The sequence below is a fragment of the Pongo abelii genome, chromosome 20 (genome assembly GCF_028885655.2).
Source record: "Pongo abelii isolate AG06213 chromosome 20, NHGRI_mPonAbe1-v2.0_pri, whole genome shotgun sequence".
NCBI lineage: Eukaryota > Metazoa > Chordata > Mammalia > Primates > Hominidae > Pongo > Pongo abelii.
The window spans coordinates 1,161,848-1,173,622 of record NC_072005.2 but is presented as its reverse complement, the minus strand read 5'-3'; the positions used below and the strand labels follow the sequence as shown (position 1 = coordinate 1,173,622).

The window sequence follows — 11,775 nt, the reverse complement described above, 5'->3', positions numbered from 1 at the left end:
ATGGAGTCCCTGCGCTGGCCCCGCCCCTGCGAGGGGAGGATGTGCGCGGGCCTGGCCACGTGCGTGCGTGCGCGCGCGTGCGGGCTTGCGTGCTTGTGCGCGCGTGCGCGTCCGGCGCTCCGGGCTGGGCACCGCGTGCGCAGGCGCGGCTGCCGTTTCCTCTTTAACTCTCCACTCGGAAGCGGTGGAGCCGCGTGGGGCGCTGTGGGGAGTGGGAGTGTACCCGCCCGCACCCCAGGCGGGCGGACGGAGCGGGAACGGCACGTGAGCGTCCCGCGCGAGGCTCCTTCCCCTGTCCGCATTTCACAGAAGAGGATCCCGAGGGTCCGAGAGGCTGAGTCACTTGGCCAAGGTCACCCAGTTCGGGGCTGAACTGGAATCAAATCAAAACAATTAACTAAATTCAATGACTATGAAAAGATATTATTGACCCCCCCCAAGTGCTATTACTATTAATAGCCAAATACTGTTTTAGTTGCATCTGTTAATTGCATACATCAGTGGTTGTTCTTCTGGGTGACTTTGCCCCCTAGGGGATAACTTGGCAATCTCTGAAACACGGTTTTGGTTGTCACAACTTGAGTGCGCGGTGCTGCTGGCATGGAGTGGGTCCAGACGAGAGATGCCGCTCAGCACCCTACAGTGCACAGGATGGCCCCCCAAAAAGAATGATACCCGTCCTCCAATGTCAGCAGAAGGAGGTGGGAAAACAGGTCCAGGCTGACGGTAGTAAACAGGTGACCCGCAGGGTTTGTAAAACCGGGTACGTGCTGCCTACTGCTTTTCTCCTTAATCTCACAGCACATTGACAACCTGATCGTTTGATTTATTCATCATCACAGAATTCAATAAATACAAGGAACAAGGCCGGGTGAGGTGGCTCACGCCTATAATCCCAACACTTTGGGAGGCTGAGGATCAATTGAGGTCAGGAGTTCGAGACCAGCCTGGCCAACATATATAGTGAAACCCCATCTCTACTAAAAATACAAAAGAAAATTAGCCGGGCGTGGTGGTGGGCACCTGTAATCCCAGCTACTCGGGAAGCTAAGGCAGGAGAAATGCTTGAACGCAGGAAGTAGAGGTTGCAGTGAGCCGAGATCGCGCCACTGCACTCCAGCCTGGGCAACAGAGCAAGACTCCCTCTTAAAAAAGATAAAAAGGGCCGGGCACGGTGGCTCACGCCCGGAATCCCAGCAGTTTGGGAGGACAAGGCGGGCAGCTCACGAGGTCAGGAGATCGAGACCATCCTGGCTAACATGATGAAACCCCGTCTCTACTAAAAGTACAAAAAATCAGCTGGGCGTGGTGGCGGGCACCTGTAGTCCCAGCTACTCAGGAGGCTGAGGCAGTAGAATTGCTTGAACCCAGGAGGCAGAGCTTGCAGTGAGCCGAGATCGTGCCACTGCACTCCAGCCTGGGCGACACAGCAAGACGCCGTCTCAAAAAAAAAATAGAAGGAACGAGATCACAGACAAATAGTACAAAACACTTTTTTTTCTTTTATTTTGAGACAGGGTCTCACTCTGTTGCCCAAGCTGGAGTGCAATGATGCAATCATAGCTCACTGCAGCCTTGAACTCCTGGGCTCCAGCTATCCTCCCTCCTCAGCCTCCCAAGTAGCTGGGACTAAAACCCCATTTAAAATAAAACTGGGCCAGATGCAGTGGCCCATGCCTGTAATCCCGGCACTTTGGAAGGCCGAGATGAGAGGATTGCTTGAGCCCAGGAGTTCAAGACCAGCCTGGGCAGCATGACGAAACCCCATCTCTACAAAAAAATAATAATAATAATAATACAAAAATCAGCCAGGTTTGTTGGCACGCACCTGCAGTCCTAGCTACTTGGAGGCTGAGGCAGGAGGATGGCTTGAGCCCAGGACTTGGAGGTTTCAGTGAGCCAACATCGCACCACTGCACTCCAGCCCGGCCCACAGAGCCAAACCCTGCCAAAAAAAAAAAAAAAAATCTGGGCTCAGTGGCTCACACCTGTGATCCCAGCACTTTGGGAGGCTGAAGCAGGAGGATCACTTGAGCCCAGGAACTCGAGACAAACCTGGGCAACATGGCAAGACCCTGTCTCTACCAAAACAAAACAAGACTAGAACATTTGAAATAACCACACATCCATCTATTGGTGACTGGATAAATAAAACAATGAAGCAGTGGGTGGATGAAATGCACAGAATGTGGCCCAAAGAAGGAAGTCGGGCAGAAGCTGATTACAAATAATATATTTTTAAAAATACAGGCCGGGCATGGTGGCTCATGCCTGTAATCCCAGCACTTTGGAAGGCCGAGGTGGGCGGGTCACCTGAGGTCAGGAGTTCGAGACCAGCCTGGCCAACATGGCGAGACCCCCGTCTCTACTAAAAATATAAAAATTAGGCAGGCGTGGTGGCAGGTGCCTGTAATCCCAGCTACTCAGGGGGCGGAGGCAGGAGAGTCGCTTGAACCCAGGAGGCAGAGGTTGCAGTGAGCCGAGATCACACCATTGCACTCCAGCCTGAGCGACAGTGCAAGACTCCGTCTCTGAAAAAAAAAAAAAAAAAGCCAGGTGTGGTGGTGGATGCCTGTAATCCCAGCTACTCAGGAGGCTGGGGCAGGAGAATTGTTTGATCGTGAGGGGTGGAGGTTGCAGTGAGCGGAGATCGCGCCACTGCACTCCAGCCTGGGCAACAGAGTGAGACTCCACCTTAAAAAAAAAAAAGAAAAGAAGAGAAGAGAAAAGAAAAGAACTAGAAGAGCCTACTTCTCCGCTTCTCCCTCTTCCCCATTAATTTCCTTCCTTCCACCCAAGGGCAAGCAGCGAGAAAAAGGCTGTGCAGATAGTGATCCGAATTTACTCCCAATGTGACTATAAACAGATCCAACACACGGTATATAGTTTTGGTCTCCTTTTTTTCTTGTGGTAAAATATATGTGACATAAAATTTTCCATTTTAATTATTTTTGTTTTTATTTTATTTATTTATTTATTTTTTTTTTTGAGATGTAGTTTCTCTCTTGTTGCCCAGGCTGGAGTGCAATGGCGCGATCTCGGCTCACCACAACCTCCGCCTCCCAGGTTCAAGCAATTCTGCCTCAGCCTCCCGATTAGCTGGGACTACAGGTGTGCACCACCACGCCCAGCTAATTTTGTATTTTTAGTAGAGACAGGGTTTCTCCATGTTGAGGCTGGTCTTGAACTCCCGACCTCAGGTGATCCGCCCGCCTTGGCCTCCCAAAGTGCTGGGATTACAGGCGTGAGCCACCGCGCTGCGCCCGGTCAATTTTTTTCTTTTTTTTTTTTTTGAGATGGAGTCTCGCTCTGTCACCCAGGCTGGAGTGCAGTGGTGCGATCTAGGCTCACTGCAAGCTCCGCCTCCTGGGTTCACTCCATTCTCCTATCTCAGCCTCCTGAGTAGCTGGGACTACAGGCGCCCGCCACCACGCCCAGCTTATTTTTTGTATTTTTAGTAGAACCGTGTTGGCCAGGATGGTCTCAATCTCCTGAATTCGTGATCTGCCCGCCTCAGCCTCCCAAAATGCTGGGATTACAGGCGTGAGCCACTGCGCCCGGCCCCATTTTTATTATTTTTAGGTGCACAGCTCAGTGGCATTGAGCACATTCCCACTGTTGTGCAACCATCAACACCGTCCTCTCCAGAACCTTCTCATCTTCCCAAACTGAAACTCTGCCCCGTGAAATACTCACTCCTTGTCCCCTCCCCAGCCCCTGGCACCCCCCCTCCCCCATCCTACGTTCCGTCTCTGTGGATCTGAGGACTCCAGGGACCTCCTAGGAGTGGAATCACATAGGATTTGTCCTGTTGTGACTGGCTTATTTCACTGAGCGTGATGTTCACTGCAACCTCCGCCTCCAGGGTTCAAGCGATTCTCCTGCCCCAGCCTCCTGAGTAGCTGGGATTACAGGCGCCCACCACTACGCCCAGCTATTTTTGTATTTTTGTAGACATGGGGTTTCACCATGTTGCCAGGCTGGTCTCAGGGGATCTGCCCGCCTCAGCCTCCCAAAGTGCTGGGATTACACGCGTGAGCCACTGCGCCCGGCCCTGGCTAATTTTTAAAACATTTTTTTTTTTTTTAGAGACAAGGTCTCTGTGTGTGGTCTAAGCTGGTCTTAACACTTGCACTGAAGCAATCCTCCTACCTCGGCGTCCCAAAGTGGTGGGATCACAGGCCTGAGCCCCTGCACCTCCCCCAGGCATTGGGATCACAGGTGGGGGCTGCTGCACCCAGCCTATCAAGCATGTTCTGTGTGCCAGGATCACTGACAGCCCTGTGAGAGGGACGCTAGGACCATGAAGAAATACCTTCCGTTAGTGAACTACCAAAGAGAGATAAAACAGCTTCTGGCCGGGTGTGGTGGCTCACGCCTGTAATCCCAGCACTTTGGGAGGCCGAGGTGGGTGGATCACGAGGTCAGGAGATACAGACCATCCTGGCTAACATGGTGAAACCCCGTTTCTACTGAAAATACCAAAAAAAAAAAAAAAAAAAAAAAAAATTAGCCAGGCGTGGTGGCAGGCGCCTGTCATGACAGCTACCCAGGAGGCTGAGGTAGGAGAATCGCTTGAACCCGGGAGGCAGAGGTTGCACTGAGCCAAAATCATGCCACTGCACTCCAACCTGAGCAACAGAGTGAGATTCTGTCTCAGAAAAACAAAAACAAACAAACAAAACAGCTTCTGACCAGGACATGCCTGTCCTGGGGCAGAATGGGGGTGTCTCCTAGAGGACACGTGGGCTCAGCTTGAGACAGAAGGAGACAGCGGCCTGACCAGGAGAGAGGCTGTCTAGGCAGGGGGGAAGAGCATGTGCCAAGGCCTGGGGCTAAGGAGCTGTGCAAGAGGTGGCAGGGGCGTGTGGAGGCGTTGAGCCGGCAGTGATGGGACAGGCAGCTGCCCAGACAAGGTGGCGCAGGGAAGGCCGCGTGCGGGAGCTGTTTCAGAGGCTGCCTACGTTCACATCCTGGCTCTGCTGCAACCTGTGAACCTCAACCTCTCTGGGCCTCAGTTTCCCTCGTGTTAAATGGGCATAATGACTGCATCTGTTAACCCGTGCAGAACGCATGGCAGGCAGGCAGTGCTCAGGACTCATGACTGGCCCCACGTTCAGAGGGGGAAGGAAACCGGGTATCAGAGCCAAGACGCTCTTGGGCTTGGGGGCCCCCAGGAAACAGGAGGGGGGTGTGCTTGACCCTAAGGGGCTACCCTGGGCTGGAGGAGGCCTAATTCCACCCCCGCACACCGCAGCTGCAGGGCTGCCCGAGGAAAGGGCATTGCTGGGCCTGAGTCCTGGTCTCCAGAACTGGAGGCGTCTTTGGGCAGAGCCCCCCATTAGGGACCCGGGGTCTCAGATGACCCCTAGCCTATGGGGGTGTGACATGGGCTCACGAAAGAGGGGCATCAGAGCTCTAATCCTGGGTCCCCACCCTCGTGGCCACCGGACCACCGGCTTAGTCGGCTGCTCTGTCTATGGAGCAGCCATTCTTTTTTCTTTCTTAATAAACTTGCTTTCAAAAAAGAAAGAAAGGAAGGAAGAAAGGAAAAACGACAGTCATCATAGAACCTGGCTGGCGCGGTGGCTCACACCTGCAATCCCAACACTTTGGGAGGCTGAAGCGGGAGGATCACTTGCGCCCAGGAGTTTGAGACCAGCCTGGGCAACATAGCAAGACCCCGTCTCCATTAAAAAAAGATAGAACTCACTGTAGCATCTTCTGAAGATTAAATGATTTTAAACACTTAAAGCACTTCCAACAGAGCCTGGAAGATCCTCAGATTCTGACACCCCAGCGAGGAGGGGGCCTTTCTGCGGTGCTGACAGGTGAGGAAACTATGGCACGTAAGCGGCAAGGCGGGGATTCCGGTCCCCGGCCTGCAGGTTCGCGGCCCCGCGCGCGGGGCTGCGGTGCCCGCTCCGCAGAGGGGGCGACCGAGGCCCCGACCCCACTCCCGCCACCTCTCGCGTGGCCGCCGCTAGAGGCCGCTCCTGGAGCCGCGCGCGTCCTCTCGCGGGTCCGCCCCCCGGGCCTGTTAGACCCGCCCCCGGCCCACAAGGCCCTGCATGGAGCGGGCCCGGGCGCGGCGCGATCGAGGTCGGGTCGCTGTCCACCCTGCAGCATGAGCGCCCCCAGCGCAACCCCCATCTTCGCGCCCGGCGAGAACTGCAGCCCCGCGTGGGGGGCGGCGCCCGCGGCCTACGACGCGGCGGACACGCACCTGCGCATCCTGGGCAAGCCGGTGATGGAGCGCTGGGAGACCCCCTATATGCACGCGCTGGCCGCCGCCGCCTCCTCCAAAGGTAGCCCCCGCCCGGCCTGCACCGCCCCCGGGGGCGCAGGGGAAACTGAGGCCGGGGCTGCCCCGACCCAGGGGCTCTGCAGCCCACCCTCCCGCTGGGGCGCCTCTGTCTCCTCCCCTGGGAAGTGGGGCTGCAGGGGAGGCACACGGAGGCGTTCACGGGGGGAGTGCCGCAGGCGTGGGGCCCACACACATTTGCGCCGCCTAAGTATCAGAAACTTCCTCTCCAGGGGGAGTGAGGCCCCCTGCTCTCCGGATGGGGACCTCAAACGTGAGACCTGGGTGAAACTAGGTGGAACCGGGTCCCCAGCTCCCTGTCTGAGATCGGGAGGAAGGGGTCGTGCCAGGGAGAGGCTGCCCTTCTGCCTGCCTGGGAGAGCAGCCCCGACTCGCCCGGCTAAGAATAGCACTCGGAAAGCTGAGCTCAGGGAGACAGCTGTCCCCGGGGTGGCCCTGGCCTGCCTGGCGTCAGAGGCTAAGGGCTGCTGAGAAAGGACTCCCTGGCCCCACACAGGCCCCATCCAGGGGTCGGGCCTCAGTGTTCCCACCCTGAAAATGGGCACGTCCACTGTCCAGTGCCAATCAGGATTGAGGAGGGGGCCCATGTGTGGCCCACTGGGGACCAGTCCTTCCCCTCCCAGATAGTCTCAAGTCCAGGTCTTGCCTGGCCACTCTTGCAAATCCAACTTTCGGATAGAGGGAGGGGGAGAGAAAAGTAACCAACCCGAGAGATAAGGGACCCGGGACAAACAGCGTGGGCTGGGCTCAAAGTCCAAGGCTCTCGCCTCCCCACAGGCCTGGCCCCAAAAGCAGCCGTCTTCGGCCTCCCTGGCTGGTCATCCTCTCTCTGGCCGCTGGCCAGGGCCCACGCTGTTCCCGCTCAGGACTACCGTGTTCCGCCCGCCTCTGTCCATGCTGGTCCAGGGTGCCCTCTCGTCCTGTGGCAAATGTGACTCACGGCCCAGTCCAGCCCTGCACCCCTCCTCCAAGCAGACCCCTAGCTCAGCCCTGCGTTCCTTCCTCCAGGCAGCCTCCCCAGCCCAGCCCTGCCCTACCCTGGGCCCCCTCCTCCAGGCAGCCTCCCCAGCTCAGCCCTGCGTTCCTTCCTCCAGGCAGCCTCCCCAGCCCAGCCCTGCCCTACCCTGGGCCCCCTTCTCCAGGAAGCCTCCCCAGCCCTGCTCTGCAACCCCTCTTCCAGACAGCCTCCCCAGCCCAGCCCTATCCTGGGCCCCCTCCTCCTGGCAGCCTCTCCAGCCCTGCCCTGCGCCCCCTCCTCCAGGCAGCCTCCCCAGCACTGCCCCACACCCCCTCCTCCAGGCAGCCTCTCCAGCCCTGCTCTGCACCCCCTCTTCCAGACAGCCTCCCCAGCCCAGCCCTGCCCTATCCTGGGCCCCCTCCTCCAGGAAGCCTCCCCAGCCCAGCCCTACCCTGTGCCCCCTCCTCCTGGCAGCCTCTCCAGCCCTGCCCTGTGCCCCCTCCTCCAGGCAGCCTCCCCAGCACTGCCCCACACCCCCTCCTCCAGGCAGCCTCTCCAGCCCTGCTCTGCACCCCCTCTTCCAGACAGCCTCCCCAGCACTGCCCCACACCCCCTCCTCCTGGCAGCCTCTCCAGCCCTGCCCTGCGCCCCCTCCTCCAGGCAGCCTCCCCAGCACTGCCCCACACCCCCTCCTCCAGGCAGTCTCCCCAGCCCTGCCCTACGTTGTGCCCCCTCCTCCAGGCAGCCTCCTAAGCCCGGCCCACTTAGTGATGCCGGGCGCCCTGTGTCTGCCCAGGGGGCCGGGTCCTGGAGGTGGGCTTTGGCATGGCCATCGCAGCGTCAAAGATGCAGGAGGGGCCCATTGATGAGCATTGGATCATCGAGTGCAATGACGGCGTCTTCCAGCGGCTCCAGGACTGGGCCCCGCGGCAGATACACAAGGTGCCCCTCTGCCCGCAGGCCCTCCAGGACCCCCACTCCTTGGGGTGAGGGCACTGCTTCCTGGGGGTTGGGGGCCTGGGGCTGCCAGAGGTGGAGGAGGTGGTCTTCTCTCTCGGGAGTCCCCCTGGCCGCTCCCTTTCTCCAGGTGGGGAGATCTTGGGTACCTCTCTACCCTGTCCTCTCTTTTTCTTTTCCCCTCTTCAAGGTCGTCCCCTTGAAAGGTCTGTGGGAGGATGTGGCACCCACCCTGCCTGACGGTCACTTTGATGGTGAGGGGTGAGGGGACGTATCACAGGGTGGGCCTCCCCAGCTCCAGTGCAGCCCCTCCTTTGCTTGTGGGGGGCCCTCTGATGTGCACTGGGGGGACAGAGCCCAGGTAGGTGTGGGCCTGGCTGTGAGGGCTGGCAGGGCACCGGGGATGGGCATGCTCACGGAGGGGCCCTGGAGGCGATCTCGGGGTTCTCAAGCCTGTGTGGGAGCCCCACCTCTACCCACGGCCCCGTCTCACTGCACCTCCACCAGCTCGGGGATGAGCCGGATGAGGCTGGGCGAGGCGCTGAGCCCAGCCCTGACCGCGTGGGCTTCTGTCCTCCGTGCAGGGATCCTGTACGACACGTACCCACTCTCGGAGGAGACCTGGCACACACACCAGTTCAACTTCATCAAGGTGGTTCTCTCTGACTTGCTGAGATGCAGGAGGCCCTCGGGGAAGCCCCTCTGCCCACACCCCCACCTCTGTCCTGACCACTGGCCACTCCCCTTCCACAGAACCATGCCTTTCGCCTGCTGAAGCCGGGGGGCGTCCTCACCTACTGCAACCTCACCTCCTGGGGGGAGCTGATGAAGTCCAAGTACTCAGACATCACCATCATGTTTGAGGTGTGTCCACCTGGAGCTCCCCATGGGTCTCCAGGAAGTGACCTTGGATGGGGGTGGGAAGGGGCTGCTGGAGCCACCTTGCTACCTGGGGAGGGTCCCTTCCTGACCCCCTGGGTGGGCTGGACTGTGCTGGTTCATTTAGAAATCAAAGTCCTTTGCCTGGCCCGGTGGCTGCCAGGAGCAGTGGCTCAGGTCTGTAATCCCAGCACTGTGGGAGGCCGAGGTGGGCAGATCGCTTGAGCCTAGGAGCTCAAGACCAGCCTGGGCAACAGAGCAAGACCTCATCTTTACTAAAAAAAATATAAAAAACTAGCTGGGCGTGGTGGCGTGTGCCTGTACTCCCAGCTACTTGGGAGGCTGAGGTAGGAGGATTGCTTGAGCCCAGGGGGCAGAGGTTGCAGTGAGCCAAGATCGAACCACTGCACTCCAGCCTGGGTAACAGCCAGACCCTGTCTCAAGAAAAAAAAAAAAAAAAGAAAGAAAGAAAATAAAAAAAAAAAAGTCTGGGCGCAGTGGCTCACGCCTGTAATCCCAGCACTTTGGGAGGCCGAGGCGGGTGGATCACGAGGTCAGGAGATCAAGACCATCTTGGCTAATGCAGTGAAACCCCGTCTCTACTAAAAATACAAAAAATAAGCTGGGCATGGTGACGGGCGCCTGTAGTCCCAGCTACTCGGGAGGCTGAGGCAGGAGAATGGCGTGCACTCAGAAGGTGGAGCTTATAGTGAGCCGAGATTGCGCCACTGCACTCCAGCCTGGGCGACAGAGCAAGACTCAGAAGGCCAAGGCAGGTGGATCACTTGAGCCCAGGAGTTTGAGCCTAGCCTGGCCAACATGGCAGAATCCCATCTCTACTAAAAATACAAAAGTTAGCCAGGCGTGGTGGCGGGTGCCTGTAATTCCAGCTACTCGGGAGGCTGAGGCATGAGAATCACTTGAACTTGGGAGGCAGAGGCTGCTCTGAGCCGAGATCGCACCATTGTACTCCAGCCTGGGCAACAGAGTGAGACTCCATCTCAAAAAAACAAAAACAAAAAAAATGGAAATCAAAGTCCCTCACCAGCTCAACAACCTCCCATGGCTCCCCAGGGCCCCGTGGTTCAGCCCAAGCCCGGCGTGTTCCCCTCCCTCCGGCCGCCTCCGCCTGGCTGTCTTTGCTGGTTCAGCAGTGCTTGTCTCGCTGTTCCCTCTGCCTGGTGGAGGCGGCCTGTCTGAGAAGGGCTCTATGTGGTTGCCCTGGGCCGCTGGTGTGAGAGCCGGCTGGGTGCCTGTGGCCCTTGGGGCAGCTTTTCTTCCAAAATGGGAACTAGTGGCCTGTGTTCTTTTTCTGTTGTGATTCTTTGGCTCCACCCGCCACACTGGCAAGGTCTGGAGAACTGTGGAGTAGGTGCCCCGGGGGTGGCTCAAGTGTGGGGCTGGGGTTCCAGGACAGCCCAGAAGCTGCTGCCCGCATTGGGGAACTGGAGATTCCCGTTCGCACCTGGGCTTCCAGGACTGCCCTGCCACGTGCCCACGGGAGCTGCAGCCGCCCACCCGGGCCTTGCCATCTGTAAACACTCTTCAGTGAGGGGTGGGCGCCAGGGGACACGTGACCCCCATGGCCCTCAGAGGTGACCTGGCGCCATCCCCGACCAGGAGACGCAGGTGCCCGCGCTGCTGGAGGCTGGCTTCCAGAGGGAGAACATCAATACCGAGGTGATGGCGCTGGTCCCACCGGCCGACTGCCGCTACTACGCCTTCCCACAGATGATCACGCCCCTGGTCACCAAGGGCTGAGCCCCCACCCTGGCCCGGCCACACCCATGCCCTCCTCCGTGCCTTTCTGGCCGGGAGCCCAGGCTGTCGCACCAGCCCCGGGCTGATCCCAGCTGTGTGTCACCAGCAGCCTTCCCGGCTTCTCTGTGAGGGTCACTGCTGCCCGCTGCGGAGTGCCTGAGGTGAAGTAAACGCCGGCGCTGGGCTTGGCCAGTCGGCAGTGAGTGTGCGACTATTACTTCCAGCGGCTGCTCCCTCACCTCCCGCCCATCCCACAGACACAGGAAAAGTGGGTGACTCCCCTCCAGGTTTCTGAGCGGCTCCAGGACCCCCCCTCCCACTGTCTTGCCCAAGGCAGACACCTCCAGCTGATGCCTGATGTCCCATCCTCAGAGGAAAGCCACCTGACCCTTTGCGGCAGGGTCAGGGAAGGGTGTAACTAGGTCGGGTCTCAGAGGGTGGCAGCACCATGGCCGGGGTGTGGGTGAGACAAGGATCTTTGCCCACCCCAGGCAGGAACCCACTTCTCTGTCCGCCCCGGCACACCCTGAGCTGCCCTCCTCCCACCCCAGGAGGGGCGTGGCTGCTGACAGCCCCCTGCCCCGAGCCTCCCATTTCCAGATGTGGTTTCCTCTCGGGAGGCATCGCCCCCGCTGGGCCCATTGCAGGGGCAGCCCCACCTGCCCTGCCCCAGGAACATCCCGGGTCCTGCCTGTCCGTGCCCTTGTACCCAGCTGGTCACCCCATGCCTCCCGCTTTGCCCCCTGCATCCACATGCGTGCAGCCCACCCATCTTCCTGGGGCCGTCCTGCCCGCCCCCTCCACTGACCTCCTTGCCCTGAGAGAACGCCGGCTCCTGTGCTCTGCACTCGCCCAGGGCTGCCGTTCCGCTGGCTGACGCCCTGTCCCCACCCCA

The 11,775-nt window shown here is 59.1% G+C and overlaps 1 protein-coding gene across 2 annotated transcripts; it reads left to right on the top strand.

The window, feature by feature from the left end:
- Positions 1-5,888: 5,888 nt before the first annotated feature.
- Positions 5,889-11,079, top strand: GAMT (guanidinoacetate N-methyltransferase). Of its 2 annotated transcripts, XM_024237870.3 has the most exons (6): positions 5,889-6,308; positions 8,080-8,225; positions 8,431-8,494; positions 8,825-8,892; positions 8,994-9,104; positions 10,740-11,079. In XM_024237870.3, exons 1-6 carry the CDS (start codon positions 6,128-6,130, stop codon positions 10,878-10,880), a joined length of 711 nt encoding a protein of 236 aa, XP_024093638.3. In that variant the 5' UTR covers positions 5,889-6,127; the 3' UTR covers positions 10,881-11,079. The 2 variants fall into 2 exon arrangements, with proteins under 2 accessions (XP_024093638.3, XP_024093637.3); XM_024237869.3 differs by lacking the exon at positions 10,740-11,079 and having other exon boundaries at positions 6,041-6,308; positions 8,994-10,430.
- Positions 11,080-11,775: the final 696 nt, after the last annotated feature.